Source organism: Ochotona princeps, chromosome 28 (assembly GCF_030435755.1).
Source record: "Ochotona princeps isolate mOchPri1 chromosome 28, mOchPri1.hap1, whole genome shotgun sequence".
Lineage (NCBI taxonomy): Eukaryota > Metazoa > Chordata > Mammalia > Lagomorpha > Ochotonidae > Ochotona > Ochotona princeps.
Window position 1 is genome coordinate 12120328 of NC_080859.1, and position 24711 is coordinate 12145038.

The window sequence follows — 24711 nt, forward strand, 5'->3', positions numbered from 1 at the left end:
CAAGGAGTTCAGTCATTTGGGAGGTTCCATCATGACAACCAGCCTGCAATGAGGTGTGGCAGGCCAGCCTTCCAGGGCTGCTGTGGGTCTGCCAAAAGCACATAGACTCCACAGTGGTGGAGACACACGGCTGTGCTCTCTCAGTTGCTGTCACAGGAATTCGCTTGTTTTCCATTGCATACAAGCCATTGAGACAAGGATGCATCTGAGGCTATTTTCCTCTAATCAGTTTTGACATTTCCCAGCAAGTTAATTATATTCTACAAGTGCTTTTTAGAGAATGATTGTAGCTCTCTGGGGCTGGAAACAGTGGGTGGTCATTTACAATTCCAAGGTGAGTTAGTTATGAATAGACTGTCTCAATGGATACCAGACAGTTCCAAATAGACTTTTTTTTTTTTTTTTTTTTCTGCAAAGGCAGACTGACAGAAGAATGTGTGGAAAGGGACCCAATACTTAAACCATTGATGCTTCCCAGGTGCTGGAGTGGGAAGCCAGATCTGAGAAACTGGGACTTAAACAGGTTCTTGGATATGGGGTTCAGGTGTCCCCAATGCTGGCTACAGGATGTTCTGTATTAAAACTGAAAGCACTATTGTGTGATACTAAGAAGACCTGTACCCTTCAGGTAAAAGGATCCTAAACTTTTCAAAACTTTTTTGGCAGGAAATATTTAAATAAACAGAGAAGAAAAGAATATAATGTGCTACCCAGTCACCAGTCAACTGTCACTATATTATCAACATTGTGCCAAGCTTGTCTTATCTATCTAAACCCCACCTCCACCAACACACACCCTTCCAAAGAATTTTGAAGCATGTCAATTGCAAATTAAAGTGTTCCTCCTGTAGTAAATGTGGTGTAGAATGTTGAGGAAATGAATTCCATATCTCCTGTATAGTTTAGGGCATAATATGGATGTGGGAGACCAATAAGATACACAGTTGTAGGCTAGACATTGAGCTAAGTGAAAACCTGGCTCCTTTGTACTATAAGGAAAGTCAAAACCAGATTCTTGTGTTGATGGACTTTGAAAAATGAAATGCTTCAACCTTTGCTTACTCCCCACATTTCTTTCCCTGTCTTATAACTCACCACATCAGACTGATGCCAGAGAACGGGGGAATGGAGTACTGCATTTCTTCTAAATCTTCAATCTTACTTTTCCTACTCTGTTATACTTATTTTGAAAGGCAGAGACAAAAAGAGGGCTCCCAAATTTGGTGGATTAGCTCTGGCTGGGTCTTCTCTCTGGCACCTGCTGCTTCCTACGGTTCCCAGCTGGAAGCTGGAATCGAAGTAGAGCCAGGATGGAAAGCTAGGCACCATGATAGGGGATGGGACATTGGAGTCAGCATGTTTAAACTGTCTGCTGCCCCTTCCTGATCATATTCCTAAATGTACTAGACTGTGGACCTACCACCTCCAGCCTCCAGTGATTGCCTCCTATTGACCAAACCCAGCTTGCTGCCACCCACGAAGAGCTGTGCAGCCAGGAAGAACTCCCACAACGCCAGTAATGCAGGTGGAGGGCAAGCAATGCCTGGAAGGCATTGAAATCTGCACCCTGCAGACCTATGGAGCAATGCCAGTTTGGTCTTTGTGCATGTGCTCAGAGTAATAGTGTTTTTGCGAGGAGGATAGCTTTTAGGGTGTTTTGCAGAGAATACTAATATTCTAATAAATGCTCATTGTCTCTTACTGCTTCCAGGTATTTTCTCGGCCTCTTGCTCCTTTACCTAGCTTACTGAGCTGAAAGGAATCGGCGTTTCTTCCCAGGGAGTGTTCAGGAACTTGTGGAAATGTGATTATTCAGTGAAGATAAGTCACAGTCCTGGCTGGTGTATAGCAGAACAAACAAACAAAGGATAGAATTGACCATCTTGTTGGAAGGCAGGATATAGGTGTCTGAAGCAGTCAGGGAGGGAGGTGTTCAACGGGATATCAATTTGCTTTACTAAGGAAGTATAGACTGGTGTGCAGACATGAAGAGAGGATACCTTAGTAGTCGAGTAAGGCTTGGAATTGGTTAGGAAATGCTGGCAAGAGCACAGGGCACTAGGCTCCTCCACTTGGTCCAGCAGAAGCCCAGAGCTGGACCAGTCTGCCACACCCTGGGACCCTCCCCTCTTGGTGCCAACTCAGGGTGGACTGAGCAGTAGACTTCTACCATCATAGTGTGCACAAGTCTTTCAGAACTAGTGGTTCCCAATCCTGGCCTCACAAGAGCATCAGCCAGGGATTCCAGATACATGCATACCCAGGCCCCACTCTTTTGGAAAAATTTCACCTAAATCTGGCAGGAGGCTTTGCAAAAGCTGCCCAGCTGCCTGAGGCCTGTCCTGCAGGTGGGACTCACTGCCCGCCAGGCTTCCCCAGCGTGTGTGATGGTGATGGCACAATGAGCATGTGCGCTAGGAAGTCCAGGGGAGGAGGCATGCAAGACAGTATTTCACTGTTTCTTTGCTTTACTTTAGCTCTCCCAGGCCTGCAAATATTGATGTCTCTAACCTTATCTCTCAGGTAAAGAAGGAAAATTTCCAAGTTTTCAAATAACCTCTAGTTTAAAGATAACAACACTGTATCCAGGTGTCACACTGTACAATTCACCCATTAAAGCATACACTGTAATATAAATTTAATATGTTCACAGGATGGTGCCATCATCGCCACAGTTTAAAGTGTTTCTGTGTCTTCCTAAAAGAAAATTATTTATTTGAAAGGCAGAGAAAGAGACCTTTCTTCTGCTGGTTCACTTTCTAAATCACTGTAACAACCAGAGTTGGACCAAGCCAAAGACTAGAATGCCATCTGGGTCTCCCAGGTGGGCACCAGGGACCCAATCACTTGAGTCATCACCTGCTGCCTCGCAGGGTGCCCATTAGCAGGGGAGCTGGAGTAGACCAGGCACTCCAACCCGGACGCTGAATAGGAGTTGTGGGCATCCAAAGTGATGTCTTAGCTGTTATGCCCAAAGCCTGCCTCCCTGCTTTTTCTTTTTCTTCTCTAATTTCAGAAGCACATGATCACCTGGGCTGACCTTAGGCTCTCAGTGGCTGTACTGCTATCTCCTTTCTGAAAAAAAATATAGAATTGCAGGTAGTAAATGAGTGGGATATCATGGTTGCAGAGTTACCAGTTCCGGACAGAGACAGGTTAGATAAATCTCTGTCTTTGAAGACCTGTCCTCATCAAATACTATTTGCAAGTATCAAATGAGTCACTGAGAGATGTTAGAAGAAAAAAAGCTAGACAAAGTTCACTTAACAGCATTTATTTGCACAAAGCACAACTCAGCATCTGGACAGCATTCAATGCCAGAAGAGGTTGGGAGAGCTGTGATCCCACAGCACATGCCCTGAGCTTTTGTGGGGTAAATGTGGAAGAGACAACCAGTTACAGCTGGGCGTTTGCCCTTCTTGGGGATGGTTTGATGTTGGTCCTTAGCTATGTCACCAGTTGCTTGGCTGGCCACTTGCAATTGACTGGCGTTGGTTTTCTTTCAGTAAGCCAGTTACTAAAAATGCCTCCTGATTAGATTCAGGAGGTTACTGGTTACTTCTCAATGCTAATTGCCCTCAACCACAGGACAAACCAACCTTTGACTGCAATAAGTAGAATAAGGCGGGTAGGGAACTTCCTGCACCAAGTGGCAGTACCCTGGGTGGGCTCCACCAGGAGAATGCTTCTGTTGGAGAACTTGATCCTCCTGAAAAAAGATTGACTGATTCAAAGAACAGTTAAGGAAATGTCAACCACAGGTCCTGCTGTTCTTGGCTATTTTATTCTTTGAGCTAATATCTCTGCTCATATGATGCGATATTACCTAATCCCATTTAGCAGGGTACAGCAGGAAGCCACGAACTTTAACTTAAAGAATTTCATTTACTAGTTTTATGTTATTGTAAAATGCATCAATCACAGTCATTCTTGATTTCCTCGTTCATATAACCTTATGCTTTACTTTTTTGTATTAAATAAGACTGATCTATATGAAAGTTTCTTGCAAAACTATAGACAGCATAAATGATTGTCATTACTAGTAAGAATATTGTTATTACTTTTCCCAACTCAAGTACCTTCATTGTCCTACAGTTCTAGTTTGTAATTCTGCAATAGGGAACATAATAGCATTTTATTCTTTGGTTTCACTGAGGGCAAACAGGAAGAAACCATTAATGATCCTCTATTTTCTTACCTTGTGATACTTCCCACAGTGTGAAACAAATAAAATGATTATTTGTACTTCCTTTCCAGGAACATATGCATTTTTTATTTCTCAAAGAAATTCAGTAAACTTTAGGACTTATCTTAAAGGATTATTTATTTTAAGAGTGACAGAAAGATCCAAGGAAAAAGAGATCTTCCATGTGCTGGGTTTATTCCCTAAATACGCATTGCAGAGGCTGGGAAAGGCTCAATCCAGGAGCCTAGCACTCAAACCAGATTTCCCACATGGGCAGGGACTCAGATACATGGGACAGCACCTGTTACTTCTCGGGATGTGCATCAACAGGAAGCAGGATCACAAGTGGAGCTGTGACTTGATCCCAGGCAGTGCAGTAAGGAGTGCTGTACTCTAAGTGCTCCAACCCAATGCCTACCCAAGCCTACTTGTTAAAATTTTGTTTTGTCACTAAGACAAAAAAGCATGGGTGCTTCTTAAAACTTTCATGTGCCACATAAAAATACTGGTATTCATCCTCCATGACATTCATCCAGCATTTTAAAGACATTTGGCTTCTAGATATGATGACATCTTATAGTCATGATGAATAGAAGTTGCAGGCCTGGCCTTGCCCCCTATCTTTCGGCCTTGGTGAATATTCTGCTGGAAGACCTCTGGGAAGCTCCCAGAGCCATCAGAAGCAATGGTGCCTTGGAAGGTTGGGGAGAATCCTTGAGTTCACGCTGAGTCAAGGCTTAAGCCTAACTTCAGACACGCATGGTCTCAGAGATCTGATCTCCACGGCAAACCAGACACCTCCTGTGCTGGTGATTGGTGCTGTGCAGTCCCATGAGGCATTTGGTGGGAGATGAGCTGCCGCCATGGCATCACCATCAGCTCTGGATCTGGCTAATTACAGACTGAGTTTCTGCATCCCTAATGAATGTCTGTGGTGCCCCTGCATTTTTCAACCTCACTCGCTGGGATGCAGAACTACCAGGGTTATCAGGGGAAAATGAAAGGGACTCTTGTTTTCAAAGTCTGTGCAATTATCCTTTCGGATTAAAATCACTATTATCCCGAATCCTCTATTAAAGCATTATCTTTTTTTTTTTAACCATTCTTACAGCATGTTAATGAGAAAGCCAGTGGATCGTCTTCTAAACCAGGAGAAAAGAAAGGATCCGATGAGGTAATCCCCCCAACACTGGGTCTTCATTTTCTTTTACTTTCAAACTGTGGATTCTTTTGTGACATATGAAGTAACAATGCAGGCAAGTGCTGTTACTGGAATTAGGAAATTTAGTTTTCAATAAGAGTTGCTTTAAGAACGTAAGTGAAAACTATTGAATAATGGATAAAATGTTCATATAGAAGCAATCTTTAGGAAAATCCTCAAGGTTTTTGTTATTGCTGTTATTGTTTTGTTGTTTTGTTTTGTGTATGTTTTGCCCATAAAGTTGTGTGATTCTTAGTGGCTCTTTTGGTGAACATGACAGGTGTAGAAGGAAAAGCAAGAGCTGCTCTAGACTTTCCTTTTTCATGTGAACACACCAGGAAAGGACAGTGCTGGCCTAGATTAACCAGCCATTCATGATTCCATAAACAAAAAGAAGACAGGAACTATTTTGGCATCAATTCTGTAAAAAAAAAAAAAACACCAAAAAACAAATCTCCCTCTATGTTGAAATGGATTCCTGTGACTTTCTGTCTTCACCTGTGTCTTTAAGGGAGAATCCTGTGAAAGATCTGCTGTTTACATTTTTTTTAAGTTTTATTTATTTAATCAAAAGGCAGAGTTACTGAGATAGGAGGAAAGACAAAGTGATACTCCATTTGCATGGGTCATCCCCCTGTGACCATAGCAGCCACAGCTGGTCAAGTCAGAGCCAGGATCCTGGGACTGTATGCTGGTCTCCTGTATGGGTAGCAGGGGCCCAAGCACTAAGGCCAACTTGGCGGCTTTCCCAGGGGCTTTAACAGGGAGCTGGATGAGAAGTGGAGTAGCCAGGGCTTGAACGAGTGCCCACGTGGGATACTGGTATTGCGCTCAACAGCTCGGCCCACTACACCCAATAAAGGTCCTACCTTCTCTGCTCCAAAAGGGTATTGCATTTGCCTCCATTTATTCCCTTATATGTACTAAGACTCAGTAGGGAGAGTCGTCATCTTTGAATAGAAAGGCATCAATACTGACTTCTAAGTTAAATTCAGTCAATTCTAGAAAGGTAAATAGAAATGTAGAAATTCTGAAATGATCATTTTATTGTTCCTCTGTGTTACCGATATTAAGCAGTTTATTTTGGAAATTTGGTTCCTCTTTCACTGTTTTATAATATTTACTGTGTCAGGAGAATATTATGACTAATAGTTGTTATATATTCATTCTTTCCTTTGCCAAAACTCATAAAGGTATAATATAATTTTTCTTTCTAATCAGCTTTATAGTGATTTTTTATTTATGGAAGACAAAAGCTTCTTTCACAATAAAAAGCAAAAATAAACTTGCATTAAAATTTCAGCCAATATCTTGATTAAATTATTTTGGAAGTTTTAGTTTTTTTCTTAAATGTTTATTTTTATGGAGAAAGCAGATTTGCAGAGAGAAGGAGAGAGAGAGAGAAAGATCTTCCATCTGCTGTTTCTCTCCCCAAATGGCTGCAATGGCTGGAGCTGAACCCACCCAAAGGCAGGAGCCAGGATCCTCCTCTGGGTCTCCCATGCAGGTGCAGGGTCTAAGGCTTTGGGCTGTCCTCTGCTGCTTTCCCAGACCGCAAGCAGGGAGCTGGATGGGAAGTGGAGCAGCTGGAACACAAACCGGCATCCATATAGGATGTAGGCACTTGTAGGCAGAGGATTAGTCAATTGAGCCATCACACTAGCCTCTAGTTTTAAGGTTTTTAAATTTATTTGAAAGAGAGAAATAGTGGCAGAGAGGGAGGGACGGAGGGAGGGAGGGAAGAATGGAGGAAGGGAGGGAGGAAGGAAGGAAGGGAGGGTGTCCACCCAGCGTGGTAGCCTAGCGGCTAAGTCCTCACTTTAAATGCCTGCAATCTCTTATGGGCACGGTTCTAAACCCGGGAGCCCTGTTTCCCATCCAGCTCCCTGTGTGTGGTCTGGGAAAGCAGTTGAGGACAGCCCAAAGCTTTGGGACCCTGCACTTGCGTGGGAGATGTGGAAGAGGCAGTGGGCTCCTGGCTTCAGATTGGCACAGTTCTGGCTGTTGTGGCCGGTTGGGGAGTGAATCAACAGATGGAAGATCTTTCTCTCTGTCTTTCCTCCTCTCTGTATATTAAAAAAAAAAAAGGAAGGAAGGAAGAGAAAGAAAGAAAAAGGAAGGAAAAAAAAGGAAGGAAGGAAGAAAGCAAACTGTCTTCCATCTACTGGATCCCCCAAATGACCATGACAGTTGGGGCTGGGCCAAGCTAAGACAAGAGTTTAGAACTCAGTTTAAGTCTCCTGTATGGGTAGCAGGGGCCTAAGTACTTGAGAGCATCTACTGCCTTCTCGGGCACATTAACAGGCAGCTGGATCAGAAGCAGAGTAGCCAAGACTCAAACTGGTGCCCTGATACGTGATGCCTGCATGGCAAGCAGGGGCTCAACCCACTGCCTCACAGTGTCGGCTCCTTGGTTGAATTATTTACAAATACATCTCCACATGAACAACATTTTTCCCCTCTTTTACCTGCAAGAAAATCTGCCTAAGTATCATTCAGTTCCTTTAACTGTTACTTATAGAGAAGTTATCAGGTTATTTACTTAGGTAAATGGTGAATGCTTCTTGGTTGAAAACTATGATGTTGCTTCATTCTCTTGATCAGGAAATAATGTATTTGATTGTTATTCTCTTTTAGTATTGATCAAGACGAAGTTATTTACACACAAACTAAATTATTGTCTTCTAATGTTGTCAGTGGGAGTAAACTGTCCTTAGCTAGTCAGTTCTGGTGCATTGTGTGGTAACTTGCAGGCTTCCCTATTACCTCTTGTAATAGTTGATTTAGTTTAGGCAGTCTTGTTAGCACAGAGTTAAATCTTTTCTATTACTTGGATTATGAAGCTCCTCAACTCCCCTGGGCAACAGACTGGAAACACACAACTCAATAGCTCTGTTACGAATCCCCAGGGCCGGACTCAAGATCTCTATGTCCAAAGAGGCAGACTGTCTTTTGGTCTTGAACCTGAAAGGCTGACCTCCTACTTCAAAAGGAAGAAGAGAGGATTTTACAGTCTTGAGGTTAGACAATATTTCATGAGCTATTCCGATTTACAACCCCTGCCTTCTTACTTTGCTTTTCCCCCCCAATCAACACAAGCAAAATAGGCATAGAGGTGTTTTATGTGGCTTAAATCACGACTTTGGAACAAAAGCAGATTCAGCAGAGCTTATTTGAGCAAAGGATGATTCATGAATCGGGTACCAATCAAGCTGGAAGAGGTGCGGAGAGCACCGCCATCTCACCAAATTCTGTGCTGTTTATCTATCTGGCATGTCTAGGGTGCACAATCATGGGAGTGGGTGACTGGGGAGTGAAGATGTGTCCCCAAAGCGGGCTGTTCATGCAGCATCTCCTTCCTGATGCTAAATGCTTATACCATCACTACGAATTTGTCAAGTCGTTGTGAGATGTAGAGGAATTTTAAGACAGAAAATTCCATGGGCAAGCAAGTCAAAGATAAAATAGGTAGAAAACAGGAAAAAGAAAAATGGAAGCATTTAACCTCAGCATCTTTAAATACATGGAAACCAAGAGGTCTCTCCAAGCATGCAATCAAATCTATTTCAGGTATTTGACGAACACATTTGGCCACTCTGAGGGAGTGTTATTCTTTAAGCAACATATTTCTGTAACTTCCTACAAATTAGAATTTCAAGCATAGTTGTAAGATAGGTGTGATCTCATAGAACTAATTTTAAAAGCTTCAAATTTATTAGGTATATAAATATATATATATATATATATATATATATATATATATATATATATATATATATATGACTATCTTTTAAAACTGCAAGTCTTTTTAAATTTTCCATTCGTTTATATTACACCCCCTCTCGTTCTTTTATTTGAGAGGGAGAAGTGGAGAAGGGAGGAAGTGAAGGCAGAAGGGAAGTGGGAGGAGGAAGGGAGGAGGAAAGAGAGAGACTCGTATCTCCTGGTTCATTCCCCTGATTCCCACAATGGCCCCTGAGTGGAGCCCAAGCTGGCATCAGGGACCAACCACCTGAGCCGTCACCGTTGCCTCCCTGGCTGCTTTAGCAAGAAGCCAGAATCAGCAGTGGATCGGGAATACCAGTTCAGGATACTAACAGAATGCGTGACTTTTGGATGTGTACAAGATGATCATGCTAGTACCTTGACATTAGTGTGACATTGAATCTGGCCAGTGGGCTGAACTCTGCGTTGGAGGAGGAAGCTCCCGGCTGGGCGAGTTGTGTGGAACAGTGTTCCCTCTAGCAGGTGACTTAACCATCACCTGCAGCCCCGGGAGAGTTACTGCAGCGAACACAGCTTGCAGGGACTGTGAATCAAATGTGGGGCGTGTTCATTAAGAGGATCTGACTCCGGCTCCTCACGTTCGTATCCTGATGCCAAGAAATGGTCAAGGCTGAGGAGCTTTGTGTGGGAGCCTCACCTGGAGAGCCAGCCTCCAGGGGCCAACTAGGAATCCAACGGGAGAGCCTGGCATATGGCTATCCCAGCTATGAAAGTTTGGAAAGTTCTAGAATTCTCTTGGATGGAGGTTGCCTCATTCTCATTCTTAAGCTCTAATTTGTTATTTGTTGTTCCTGTTGTGTATTTTTAAAAAAGATAATGTCTTTAGGGAAAGTGATTTCAGAGTCTGTGAACATAAGCTGTGTCATTCTTGGCCTCACACACATGAGAAAACCAGTCAACACAAGCTTGTACATTCCGGGGTCACAGTTCTGTTCCCTCAACATTCCGTACCTGTAGCTCCCTGGTTACCTGGCTTTTTTGGGTGACAAGGAAGCTGTCAGAAACAGCCCACTTTGGATTTATTTTAAGGAAATGACTTTTTCTTGCCTCGGTGCTTGTCAGATATTTCCCCTCTTGTTTCTACAGTTCAAAAGCATGCCGAGATGTGCCTAGCCCTGTATTTCTTCTTACTGTTTTTTCCTGGAATGTCTGTTTCTTTAAGCCTTGCGCATCTCTCTTGGGTCTTCAGCCACCATGTCATGCTGTGAGGGAAGTGGTAGTTAATCTGCATCCTAGTTAGCTCTATGGAGCACCTAACTTATTTCTCAGCTCTGTTCTTGAAACTTCCAGTACAGGTTCAATTTTTTTTTTTTAACCTGACTACTTTTTTAGTCTCACTGCTATTTTTCCATCTCTGTTTGTCACCACGGACTCAGGCTTCAGGGAACTAACCACTTGTTTCCTGCCTAAGGATGCATGTTCTCCTAAAATTTGTGCTGTCATGGACTTTTTGAGCTCTATTATCTCTTTCCATGTTCAGGATAAGCATAAGAACGATGTCCTCCTTTGTTTGTGATATTTTCTTTTGTTAACAGCTTATTTGTTTATTTGGAAGTTAGAGTTCCATAGAGAGAGAGAAGGAGAGACAGAGCTGTCCCCTCTGCTCGTTCATGCCCCAAATGGCCACAGCAGTCGAGACTGGGACAAGCTAAAGGCAGGAACCAGGTGTTTTTCCTGGGTCTCCCATGAGGATGCAGGGGTCCCTGGACTTGGGCCATTCTCTGCTGCTTTCCCAGACACATTAGCAGGGAGATGGATCAGAAGTGGAACAGCCATAATTTGAACCCTCGTGTCCATGTGAGATACCTGCACTGCAACACCGCACCGCCAGGCTTCTGGCACCGGCAGTGGCAGCATGAAACAGCTCTGCCTGCCTGCTATTTCCAGGTATCTGGAGCAAATGTTTCTTGAGCACACTTACCTCTTTTTGTGTAAATAAATGCTGATTTCAACTGCATGCTGTATATCCACTGTTCTCCACATGCAAGCACATACAGCAGAATGAGCCTCATCTATGCAGACCCTCCACTTGCCTGGTATCTTCCTAACTGTAACCATGATGCAACAAGTGCCACCGACGACCTCACATGAGCAGCCCAAGGGTGGCAGCACCCCCAACTCCAATCCATGCCCTCATCTCAGCTCCATCCATCTGGAAATGTCAGCAGTACAAGCAATGCTGGCAGCGCGGTGTTGCAGTGCAGCAGAGAGACTTGGCTCAACTTCAAATGCAATAAGAAGCAATAGGAATCGATATCCCACGAGTAGGATGCAATGGATGGGAAGGAGCAGTAAGTGGAAAATCTTGCAGGGAGTGTGGATCAGCTGGCAGACTGCGGTGACACAACTTGGGGCTTGACGGAGGACGAGGAATCTGATCAGAAGTGGAGAGCTATCAAATGTCATGGGTGGAGACCCTGCTCAAGTCAGCCAGCTCGATTCTTGCTGAAACTAGAGATTGCAGAGGTGAACATAGATATGGGATGGGGAGGTCAGGGACTAGTTGAGCTCTGAGAGGCCTGCCCAGAGGTTGGTCAACAAGCAAGTCAGTGTTTGTCAGTGTGACCGAAATGCTGCACATGGCATAGATTTCTTGAATCTGTTCTCAGCTGGTTGTTTATAAGTCAATGGACTTGTTTAATTCAGCTGTATCCAATAAGAACAGCATTATCTGGAAAGGATGTGGGAGTGAATCTGAAAAATCAGCCTGTCTTAGTAATTAGGACTGTGAGTGCCTGGTTGGTTAGTCACAGCAACATTGGCCTCCCTGGGCACTCCCTTTTGCAAGTCAAGGTCTGACTGCTAAGTGGGGTACATTCCACAAACATCTCTCTGAAATCTGAACTCTGTGGTTCCATTTTGAAAAAAAAAAAATCATTTCTCTATCGGAAACTGAGAGCTGAAGTGATCTATCCACACCCCTATTTTAGTTTCACTTTGTACCGGGGATGAAACTTGCTTCTGTGAACAGTATTGTGGTACTGGCTTTTGTTCCTGCTGGCTGAAAAAAAATAGTAAACGTAATATTGAGTTAAATTGACAGATGTGTTCCCATGGTTCAAATTGTCTTGAAGCTCTTCCACTTTTGTCTTCGGAGCTTAAAACCGTTTCACCTCCTCCCTTCAATTTTCTTTTCGTCAAAATCAGTGTTCTCTGGTTTGCTAACCTTCTCATAATTATCCTGATACAGTTCCCTCACTGTGGGTAGTTTAAATAACTGAGATTTACATTCAGAGACTAAATATTTGTTTTGCAACTGAGGATGTTCAAATAATATAACTTCTGAAGCCAGCTCAACAGAGTTCTGAAAAAAGATTGAGCAATTATTTGAGCATGCCAGCTGTCAGACTGAACCTTGAGTGTTTCCATATAGATTTGCTTTTATGATTTTCCTGTGCTTTGATTTACTTATTTGTTATTACTAGAGAGAGAAACAGACACACACACACACACACACACACACACACACACACACACACTAGAGGATTTCTAGCCACTGGTCGACTCCCTAAATACTTGCCTTGGGTTGAGCCAAAGCTTTCTGATTGGTATTTTGATGCTGTGCCAAAGACCTGCCACTTGACACTCATTGAGAGGCAAAATCTTGTGTGATTATGTTTTTGAAAATCCATGAGATACAGCATCCAATCTATAGATCCTTGTTTGCAAGCTAGAGGATTCCTCAGCCTGCTCCTGGGCTCCTGGGCTCTCTCTCTCAGTGGAAAGGGGAACTCATTCGCCCCTACCTTAGCTTTAATCACTGAACTGGGAGAAATCAGGTGCTGTGACCAATTTTCATGCCATCTTAATGGCAGGGAAAGGTACACATTCTTGGCCAGGGCTGGAGAAGCTGTCCTCATCCTGCCTCTCACCCCTGCATCGTCATGGAAGACTTTGGAGTATGCACTCCTGAAAACCCGAACTGCCCGTCTCTTTATGCCCAGCCTTTACTGGAAACTGCTTGGGCTTCTTACATGGGTAGGTTTATAGTTTTCCTTAAAATTGGAAACATTTTACTAGGTTTTTTTCTCCAAATGTTTTGTTTTGTCTTCCAATCTCTCAACCTCTTTTTGGGAGGCCGCATGGTCCCACTGCTCACTAAGATAGTTTTTTCTTGCCCTTTTGTCTGTTTCACTTGAATTCCGCCCTCTGTATTTTTCATCCTAGCCATTTTTTCAGTTGAAGTTTGGTTTAGATTGTGTGTGTGTGTGTGTGTGTGAGTCCTTTGTTTTTTTCCTTAACATATTTCTATAACTTTTTTGTTGAAATAATTGTAGAGTCCCAGAAAGTCACAAAGATAGAATACAGAGGTTCCATGAATCTTCATCTACTTCCTCCAGTTACTCTTACATGTCTGCAGTAAAATATCAGAATTAGGAAATTAGCATTGGTACAATACATAGACATAGTTCTGTGACATTTGTGTTCTGTGCAGATTCGTTGCAGTCAGAATACTTCTCCAAGACCAGAAGTAGCATGCTTTTGAGCTATTTCCTTTCACGTGGAGAATTAACTTGTATATTTCACCGTCTATGAATGCCTTCTATTTTTTTACTTAAGTGTCTGGATTTTATTTTGTTTGGTACTTGTTGGTTATTATTGTTGATTTAAGTGTTCTATTTTTTAAAAGTTGTATTTATTCATTTGAAAGACTGAGTTACAGAGGGGGAGAGAGAGAGAAATCTTCAATCTGCTGATTCACTCCCCAAATGGCTGCTAGTACTGCAGCTGAGCTGGTCAGAAGCTAGGAGCCAGGAGCTTCTTCTGAGTCTCCCATGAGGCTTGCAGGGACCGAACACTTGAGCAATCTTCCAGTGCTTTCCCCAGACACACTGACAGGGAGCTGAATGGAAAGTGGAGTAGCCAGGACTTGAATTGGTGCCCATGTGGGATGCTGGCACTACAAGTAGTAGCTTAAGCTGGTGTGCCACAGCACCAGCTCCTCTCTTTGAGATTTCTTTAGCTTGGTTCTAGAACACAGTTAAGTTACTTGGAGACAATCTGATCCTTTTGAGATTTGCTTTTCAGCTGTTTGGGAGTGCCAGAGCAGTGATTTTTGTTCAGAGCTGACAAAATGTCTCCAGGTGGGTCTGCCTGGTGGGACAGGTGTTCCTCCTGGCCCTGTGGGAGCTCCAGTGATAGGTCCGACGGATGCTCCTTTAGGGTATTCAGCCCCCATACTCCTGGGCCTTGAATATGCAGCTGGTGGTCTCTGGTGTCCTGCAAACTCGGCTGCCATGGCTTGCAGAACCCAGGCTCTGTCTGGCCATCCCAGAGAGACTGAGGCACCCCTGCCTACATCAGTCCTGCAGGCTGGCAACCCCAGGTACCAGACTTTGGCAAAACTTCCAGAGTTCTGTATGGAATGTGTGTGTTTAGGATGTTTGGGGGGGGGGGTCGGGTGTGCCTGGAAGCTCTCCAACTCTGCTTATCAAACAGACATGATCAGTCATTAACTCCACATTGTACTGCTTTCCCTTCTGCAGACGGTGGAATGTGGGGCTGAAAGCTCCAAGCCACTGATCTCAGGCACGGTCTTGCTGTAGCCTAATCCCCACCCCCACCCAGGAACCCGCCAGGTCTGGCCTCCTGAAGACACAAACTGCTTCTGTCACCTGGAAAATTCCAAGGGATTTAAGACATCTGGGTCAGAAACCAGGCTCAGAGACTAAGTAGGAGAATGGAAGAGTCTCCTCCCACCCCTGTTGCCAGGAAATCACAGAGGTTTTAGGAGTTCTGGGCCAGGGACCTACAGCAGAGACCACATATATATTTCCCTTTTTAAAAAAAAATTTAAAGTTATTTACTTATTTATTTGGAAGACAGAATGAGAAAGGAGAGAGAGAGAGACATCTCCATCCACTGTGTCCCCCAAATGTCTCCAACAACTAGGTCTGGACTAAGTGGAAGCTAAGAGCCAGAAACTCCACCTGGGTCTCCCCTATGAATGACAGGGATCCAAGGACTGGGGCTCTCATCAGCTGCCTTCCCAGGTGTATGAACAGGGGGTTGGATTGGAAGCAGAGCAGCTGGGACTTTAACCAACACTCCAGTGGGCCTGCCATTGTTGCAAGCAGTGGCCTAACACACTGTGCCACAACTCCAACCATGTCATTCTAATAGTATCAGAATATGCCCTTCCAGAGGCAGCTCTGATAGAACCTGACAAGGCCCATTGACTATAACGGTGGCCTTTGATTGAATCCTAGGCAGATCCTAAGGAAAAAAAAAATTCTGCCTTGTGGAAACATGTTAGCATAGTTCCTGGTGATAGAAATAATAAAAGCTGAAGAACATTGTTAGCAGCCCCTAAGTCCTGTCTTGAATTTGCTCTGGGGGGTGGGGTGAGGGTGGGGAGTAGGGGTCAGGCTGTTAAATGACTTGCTTGAACACTTTGGTTCGTGCTTTTTAGAACCGAGATTTTATTTTATTTTATATTTTATTTTATTTTCTTCATTTCCTGTGCTTTTCTTCTGTTTTGTTTGTTCTTTTTTTTTTTTAATTATTTATTCTTTTATTGGAAAGGCAGATTTACAGAGAGAAGGAAAGAAAGATATATTCCATCTGCTGGTCCAGTCCCCAAATGACTGCTGAGCTGGAGCTGAGCTGATCCGAACCTAGGAGCCAGGAGCTTCTTCCGGTTCTCTCACACGGGTGCAGGATTCCAAGGCCTTGGGCCATGTTCTACTGCTTTCCCAGGCCGCACTAGCTGGATGGGAAGCAGAGCAGCCCGGACATGAACCAGTGCCAATAGGGGATCCCGGAGCTTGCAAGGCAAGGATTTAGTCATTAGCCATAGTGCTGGTCCCCTGAGATTTTATACCTTTGTACCCCAACCCCATCTTATATTCAAACCTAAAGTCATCTCAGGCATAATGGGGGCTCCTCACGTTAGTGAACTGGAAAGTTGGTCTTTAGGGAAATCCCTAATCTTGGCCTGCAAACTCCTGGCTGCTGCTTGACCAGGATTTTTGCTGTATTTACCAAAAGGAAGGTGGGGGAGGCATTTAGACTGGGGGTTCAGATGCCCATGCCCCGCGCAGAGCCTCTGGGTTCAGTTCCCATCCCAGTTCCAGATTCCAGCTTCCTGTCAACGCAGACTCTGAGAGGCACAGATGGTGGCTGAGGTCAATGGGTCCCTGCCTCTCTCGTGTGTGATCCGGATTGAGCTTCTGGCCCCCTGTGCTGTTGAAGCTTTTGGGGAGTAAATCCATGGGTTGAAGCTTACTCTAAGTAGTAATATCCCTCTTTTTTTAGAAAATTTGTTTAGTTTTCCTGTCATCCCCAGTCTCAGCACGGAGCTTCCCTTGGGAGGCCTGACCTGTGACACCACACAATGCATTACCTGGCTTTTAGAACTCCAATGTTGTTTTGGTTTAAGACCATTTCAGTGTCATTGAGAAGTTAGGGTTAGCGTTAGGAACTGCAAAGAGACATGTCCAAAAGGCACTCACTCATTCTTGTCACGCCTTCCTGGTTGATAGAGCCACTCTGACTTGGGTGTCCTGCTCAGGTGTGAAGTGTTCCTGGGCGGCAGGTGAGAAGGTCACCTCCAGGAGGGGACATGGCTTCCAAGTCCATTGAAACAGGGCTGCTGCTCTGTGTTTGAAGTTCTTCCCTGAGAAGGGGGGTTTATGCACTGCCTCTGTGACCAGCAGAGGACAACAGGCATGTACACCTGCACGCCTGTCCCTATTGATTGGAAGGCTGTGACAGCAGACTCGCCAGGTGCCAGGCCTGAGGATGGACGTTTGGTAGTGAACTTTTGATACAACTTGAGTTAAAGTGGCGAATGTGCATGTCGGAAGGTGTGTGGTTGGTTTGGAAGGAAGGAAGAATCTACCTGGTGACGTGGGCTCTGGATTTATGGAACAAAACAAAATGATGGAACTCCAAATTTGAATGTATCATGGGGTTAGCACTCTCACTGATAATCTTTTACTTTCGAGATTTCAGTATAACTGTTGTTAGAGTAAATGGAAGCTCATATATCCAGGAGGTTGTTTGGGGAGTTTTGGAGTGAGTACATGAATTGGGCTGTGTCTGAGGGCAGGTCAAGCCCTGTCCCTAGTTGGTGAACATGCAGACCTAGCCTGATGAGGGATATGCTAGAACGGAGCAAGGATTCTGTGGGTGGATGTGGATGGTAAGTGATATGGGATGAGCATCTGCGAAGTGAGTGCAAAATGACTCGAAGCCAGAGGGCTTGGAAGACTCTGCCTTGGAGATGAGGGAAGACTCTCTGGGGCTGGGTGGGACCCAGAGAAGTCCAGGAGCACGTCAGAACCTGGAAGAGCTATTGGTCCCAAACATATCTGGCCTCGGGGCCATCTGAAGTCATCACTCTGAACAATGTCCTCGACCCACTTCCTGTTTCATTACACACCCACTCTGCCTGTAGCCACCTTCGCTTCATTCGGCAACTGCAGTTGGCCAAGTTCACGCCCACATCAGGGCCTCTGCACTGGCTTCTCTTTCCACCTGGAATGCCTCCCACCCACACCCCATGCTTACCTGATTGGTTGGCAGCTTCCCAGCAGTTGGGTCTCTGTCAAATGTCACGTTCCTCTCTCCCATCTTTCCTGTCTGAAGCAGCCCTTAGCCAGACAGGGCTAAGGGCTGTCACGTCTTCCTGTTCTATAAGTGTACGTCACTCTGAAGTCAGCTTGTTTCTGTTGACTTACATCAAGTCTGAAACCTCCCCATGGAAAGCAGGTCCTGTGAGAACAGGAGCTTTTTCTGTTTAATTGGTCATTACATCCACACTGCCTAGGATGAGACCAGGCTCGAACACTGAACACTGAATGAAAGAGCGCAGAAAAAGAGCCGGCTCTTATACACCAGCCAGAACAATCTACTGCTAGACTTTTGTCACAAACCTGAAATGAACAAGTCCAGACTCCACACCTATGTGCCTTTCTAAGCTTTCCTAGTGTATTTTAAGTGCCTGACAGTGGCATCAATTTGAAAATATTTGCTAGATGAAAGTTTAGTGAAAAGAGCATTTTTGCAAAGTCCACTCCGTTTTCAGCTGAGCTGAAGTGGTTCTTGGTAGGCTAAACCAGGTGACTCGAGGACAAGCTAGATTTCGCAGTGACAGACCACACGCAAAGACAAGTTAAGTCGAGAAAGTTACTTTTTAAAAGGTTTATTTACTTTTATTTAAGAAACAGATTTACAGAGTGAAGTGGAGAGGCAGAGACAGATCTTCAATCTTTTGACTTACTCATCATCTTGCATGAGTTTGTAGCTTCCATGTTACATGTTTCTTTGGAACGTAGGTATTTGGAAGACACGCAGGATATGCTGTGCCGCTAGGAAAGCAACTGTGTATTTTACCTTTCCTTCACCTCCCAACCCTTACTTACTGTCTTTTTCTCAGTTAAAATACTTACGTGACAAAATACAAAAAAGAAAACTTTTGGGGATTACCCCATTATGAACATCAGCAACCCCATATGAACACCAGAGATCATACTGTAATCTGGCTCTTCTTCATACAAAATGTGACTAATGTGTTTGCATTTAATGAAATGTTCTTGAGTAGCCACATGATGTTCCATAAGCCTTATTATGAGGAGGGGCAGTAGCAGTGGGCAAGGCACAGACTAGAGTATACCCTCTACCTTCTTTCTGCTGGCTGAGACCATGATTATGTCACTAACTCTATCTATTCCTCTGGCTCTTCACCCATAAACTACAGATAATAACAGAACCAGCTTCATACTACTTACTGTGAAGATTAACTAGGTTATTACACGTAGTACCTAAAGCACGTAGAGAACTCAGAATAATGGTCCCAAACATTCCATTACTACAATCCTATCATCTTATTATTATCTGTAGCACTAACAGGCAAATGACCTCTACACGATCCATTCCCTCATATCACTCATGATTATTGCATATGGTGCTGTCAACATTTTGATATTAGCATTGTGAATATCTTTAAAGACAAAGCATAATGCCCCTGTTCTTGTTTCTGGGAGATCAGTGGCCACAGGTAGAAGTGCTGGGTGATGGCCAGTGCTGGGTCACTCTCTGTGGAGGTTCTGCCATCGCTGACAGCCCCATCAGAGACCGAGCAGCCACACCAGTCAGTGAGGGGCTTCTGGCAGTACATTTTGGGGAGGGGAAGTGACTGTTGCCCTTTTGAGATTTCCGCAGTTCTCCAATATCATTGAATATCAAGCAACTGGGATGTAACAACTGACTCTTCCTTTTCAATCTTCACAGAGTCTTCAGATAGAGTCATCAAAAGTTACAAACAGGCTTACTTGGGGTGTGTTTAGTATCTTAGTCTGCGCTTTGCTTCAGAAGGTGTTTATGTTATTGTGAACATCAGTACTCAACCCTCTTGTTCAGGTACTGTCCTTCATTGAATTTCACATTTTCTGTTTTCCAGAAAAAAGCAGCCAGCCTTGGGAGCAGTGAACCTTCCAGAACCCATGCTGATGGAGCAGCTGCCGTGACCAAGGTCAGTCACTTTTCCAAGCAGAAGGAGAGCCCTGCCCACCTCACCCTCACAGAGGGTCCTGGGTACCTGGGGCCCAGGGTAGGCACACAATGCCCAGTTTGGGGACAAAGTCACATTTTCTGTGCTAGAAGAGGTGATGCTATTAACACTGTTCATGGTTGGAGTGGTTTCGGATATGGTGAAACCATCTGTGTTGCCATTCTTCCTGGCTCATCTTAAGCACTCACTAAGTATCATTGTGTGTGTTTATAGAAAAGACTGGACTTTTTGCTCATTCTGTGAGTAGAAATATGGTTGTCTTGCTTCTTTGGCAAATATTTCCGATATCCCTCATGAGTGTTAATGCCAGCAGGCTCTCTGAAATTCTCTATGCCAGGCCTCCAACCCTATGCTATCATTATTCCTCTGCACATTTCAAAATTTTCCTTGCCAATATCCTGCTCTCTCCCACCTCCATCACAGCTCTTTCTGTCATGTTTTCTTTCTCTGGTTTCCTAAATAGCAGTTTCCCCAGGGCTTAACTTTTCCTTTCATTCTCTCTCAGATCCATGTGAGACATTCATGTGACACAGAAAGGTCACAACCACTGGTAATCAAATCATTAGTTGTACCTACAGAGATAAATGATAATAAAATCCTAATACAGAGGAAAATAGACCATGACAGGAAGCTAAAGGCATTAACAGAGATGAACTGATTTTCAAAGCAATTAGAACAACTAATCTGGTTTTTTGTTTGAAAGGCTGAGCAACAAACAGAGAAAAGGAGGGAGGGAAAGAGAGAGAGAGTGATTGATTGTCCCTGTATTGTTTCACGCATGGATTTCATACATTCAAGGAAAAGGACAGAGACAGGAGAAATATTCTATCTTCCAGTTCACTCTCTAAGTGGCCATTACAACCAGGACTGGGCAAGGCCAAAGCCAGGGAATAGGAACCCGACCATGATCACCCCATGGTGAGGGTGCAAGTATATGAACCCTCCTCTGTTGCATTCCTGAGCACGTTAGCAGGGAACTGGAACAGCTGGAAGTGGAACAGCTGAGACTCATGCGGATGCTGACATTGACATCAGCTCCATAGAACAGGTCATCATGTCCACCAACAACGTCCTTTCCATGATGAGGTTCTGGGCCTGGCAAATCCAAAGCTTTTAAATGAAATATTTCTAATGCACAATGATTGCTTTTTGATGGTGAATGCTTAACATTGAGTTGTTGGTAAATTAGTCATGAGGACTAATGAAAACAGTGTAGATCTAAGCTCTTCGTGCACTGTTATTGCTGGGAGAGTTTGAAGACAACTACTGTTTGGACAATCTGATTGTACAGGCAAGGAAAATGAGGCTCGGGTTACATTAGGGCTATCACTATGAACACCCCTAACCATGCTGTTAGGTGTATGGCTTCCAGTCTTTAGTACTCAAGAGCATCCACTCTGCTCAATTGAAGCCCAAGAGGAATTTCTTAAGGGACAGTGGAAGTGGGTTGCGGGGAAGTCCAGACAAATCCAGGAGGATTGATGCCCAGCCACACTGGGAATTTCCCCCCTGTGCACCCTGCTGTGACCACACACACACAGCTCAGCCCCCATCACAATGACTCTGGAAGACTCTGGAAGCCTCTGGAAGTCTGGATTTCCCAGCCATGGCTGGGCCAGGCGAAAGCCAGGAGCTTTCAACTCCATCTGGGTCTCCCACTTCGGGGGTAGAGATCCCCAAGCACTCGGAGCCATCTTCCACGGCTTTCCCAGGCACTTCAGCAGGGAACTGGATCAGCAGTGGAACCAGGGCTCATATAGGATGCCAGCAATGCCCGTGGCACTTGTGATCCACCCTGGGAAGGTAGCAGTGATGACCGCAGTGCTCGAGAGCCTGCCATTCATGCGGGAGAGCCAGAGGGAGTTCCAGGCTCTGTGACTTTGACTTCTTCCAGCTCTGCTTGTTGAGGGCATTGGGGGAGTGAAACGTTAGATTTTTGTATCTGTCTGTCTTTCTGCCACTTTCTGTACTGTTCTTTCAAATAAATAAGCAAGCTTTTTGATAATTAGATAAGTAGATAATATTTTAGGTATCCTCTCCAGGAGTTTCAGCTGTGGATGATCAGATGGGCCCACACTAAGAAAAAGAGTGATACTTGGCGACAGTGACAGTGGCAGGACCTCAGGGGAACCTCCCTGGCCTGCCTCATGAGAACCTTGGGGGGAGGAACTTCCTAAGCAGGCAGTTACTCACCAGCTCCCTAGGAACACAGAAGTACTCAGCTACCTGCAGGAAACACCACTGCTTAGCCCTAGAGCTGCCGGGCCCAGGCGTGCAGGACTAAGGCCTGAACGAATCCATAGTATGTGACATTTGTCATGGGAGAAATGAACAACAGTGAGACCTGGGGGGAGGCGGGGGAAAGAAAATACTGGCAATTAGCAAATAATCTTGAATTTCTCTTCATTAAGAATTCAGGGTGTCTTCTGCCCAGGGAGTAGTAGGACATGGGAGTTGGAAAGGGGTCCTGTTTCATCAGTCGGATGTGACAGAGGAGGAGAGGGAGCAGGATGCTGTGAGGACCCCCTGGGAGGGGCAGTGAAGGACAGAGAAAACCACCTGCTTCAGCTGCCTGGGGCGGCTCTGGGCTATCAAGGCCCATGGGAGCACTGCCCCTTTTAAACATGTGTTGGTTTGCTTCCTGGTTTATATAAAGAAAACAGAGAGGCAGAGAGATCTGTCTGATGGTTTCCCAAATGGCTACACCAGCCCAGGTTGGGCCAGCCCATAGCCAGGAGCCAGGAACACCACTGTGGGTGGCAGGGACTTATGGGTCTGAGCCATCACTGTGGCCTTCCATGGTCTACCTTGGCAGGAATCTGCAGAGTGTGGAGATTTGCACCCTAGCACCTGGATATGGAACATGAGCAACCCCAGGGGTGCCCTAGGTGCCGCACCAAGCACCCAAACTCTGCCCTGCCTCTTTAATGCCAGCTGCTGTCCCTGTGTCCTGACTGATTTATGGCTTTGGGAAATTGCTAGATTTCTTTTAAAATTCTTTTCTCTAACTTTTCATGCATTCTGTATTGATTAGTTGGCATTCATCTGCAAGAGATTATTTCCCCATTCTTATGCAATTCTCTATAGCAATGTAGACCTTTTAATTCATATTTTATTCAGTGTCTTCAGGTCCAATTTTCACATATTCTAAATCATAATGTGTAATTGATAGTAATTCAGAAGAACTCTGACCCTTGTTAAATTGCTTTTTAAAATATACACCAATTTCGAACATATTTAGGCATCTCTAGTTGTGTTCATAATTGTAGTCTTCAAGCAGGATTTATGGAACTATATGAGAGTTCTTCAAAAAATTCACAGAAAAATGGAATTACATTTATTTTAGCACCAGAGGAAAATGAAATGCACACGTAGCTTTTTCAAAATACTTGTTCTCACGTAAACTTTGAAGCACTCAAGCATGTGTGGATTTGCACCCAAATTAACCAGGACTTGAACTGCATTTGGAAGTCTTTGGAAGCGCTCTGGAGTTTGCAAAGAGCATCCACAGTGCCTCCCATCAGAGGCAGGCAGTTGGGCGGTTGTGGCCCCAGCCCGAGTGGACAGAGGACCCGGCAGGTAGCCTGCAAAGTTGGGCGATGTGGGCCTGGGCCAGTGGGGCGGGACCTGCCGGGCCAGTGCTCCGGGGCGGGGCCTCGCGGGGAAGGGGCGGGCCACAGCGTCCGGTCAGGCTTGCGCCCCGCCCCGTCTCCGGCTGTGGGCTCCACTGCGGTCCGCACGTCCAAGGCAGGGCCAGACCCAGCGGGGAATGCAAGCCTCTTCTTTCCTAGCCGTGGTTCTCGGGCATCACTGCGCAGGGTGAGTACTGGGCTCACCGTGCCACGCTCCGTTGCTGCTACCCGCGCGTCCTGCCTCGGGTCCCGGGCCTTGGAAGCCGGTAATGGGCCCCAGGGGCCGGCGACAGGAGATCTTGGCCCTTCGGGTTTCTTTCCAGACAGGTTCGAAGTGCAGCAGTGTCGGTGACACTGGGTGTGTGGCCTGGGAGCACGGACTGGGGACCAGGGCCAGTGCTGGACGAGGAGGAGGAGGATGGGAGGTGGGCGGCCTCCATGGGTCTGGGGCCCTGCTTCTGGGGCGGGGGTGGGTGACCTCGGCTTTCAGGCGGTGAGCTCAGCTGCCTGACCTTTCTGTGTCACCTCCTGCATGCTGGGCGTGGCGGTGGCAGCCCATGTTGTAACATGTTTCCCAGCTATTTCCTTGAACACAACCTGAGGCTTCTCTAGTCAGAGCCCATATCTGAGTCAGATTCCCTTTGCCCTGGGCTTTGCAAGCTCCTGACCCCTGCGATGCTGTTCATGCCCCGGGAAATTCCCCCCAGAGGCAGGTGCTGTGACCCCATTTTACAGCTTGAGAAGTGGTGGCAGGAGGGCTAGGCAGCTTCGCTGCCAGGGACCACCTATGCACCAGCACACAGGGGGAAAAAATCCCCGTGTACTGCGGAACTACCACACTGAGTGGGATCTGCGCTGAAAGTAAAGAGAGTTTGTCCAGATAACTCATGGACCCTCTCCTGGTATTTCACTTGTGAGCCTGGATTTGACTTTTAGGCAGCAATGGGAAGTCGTGGGTTTCTGGGCAGGTGACGGGAGGGCTCCAGGAGGCAGTAAAGGGATCCGTGGCGAAATGGAGCTAAATGATGAAGGAAGAGATGAGGGCAGTTCTGCATCAAAGATGCTTCAGAAGGTCCATGGAAATACAGAATTCAGAGAGGGTGTTGGTGTGAAGGTGGTGGTTCTGTGGCGTGTGTTTGCCACGAACTGTGAGAAGACCGATCATGTACTTAGTGGAAAAGGAGAAGAGTGAGCCTGTGGGTACAGCAGGGACTCCAGGTGTGTGTGACAGAACAGGTAGGAGGGTGCGGGGTGGGGGGCGATGAGACAGCAGGTGCAGTGTGAACGGGACTGTGGTTGGTTCACCATCTTACCAAGAGGCCCACTGCTGGGGGGAGGAGGGAGGGTAAGGAATCAGTGCTAAGTTTCAGTTCCTTGATTATTTGCCTGG

General features: G+C 45.4%; 1 protein-coding gene across 1 annotated transcript in view; it reads left to right on the forward strand.

The window, feature by feature from the left end:
* CAST (calpastatin) overlaps nt 1-24711 on the forward strand; it is an 81444-nt gene that overhangs the window by 3893 nt on the left and 52840 nt on the right. The window contains exons 2-4 of the mRNA XM_058656420.1: nt 5298-5360; nt 8297-8407; nt 19579-19650. Of these exons, the coding sequence (XP_058512403.1) occupies nt 5298-5360; nt 8297-8407; nt 19579-19650 (246 nt within the window). The remainder of the gene's footprint in view (nt 1-5297; nt 5361-8296; nt 8408-19578; nt 19651-24711) is intronic.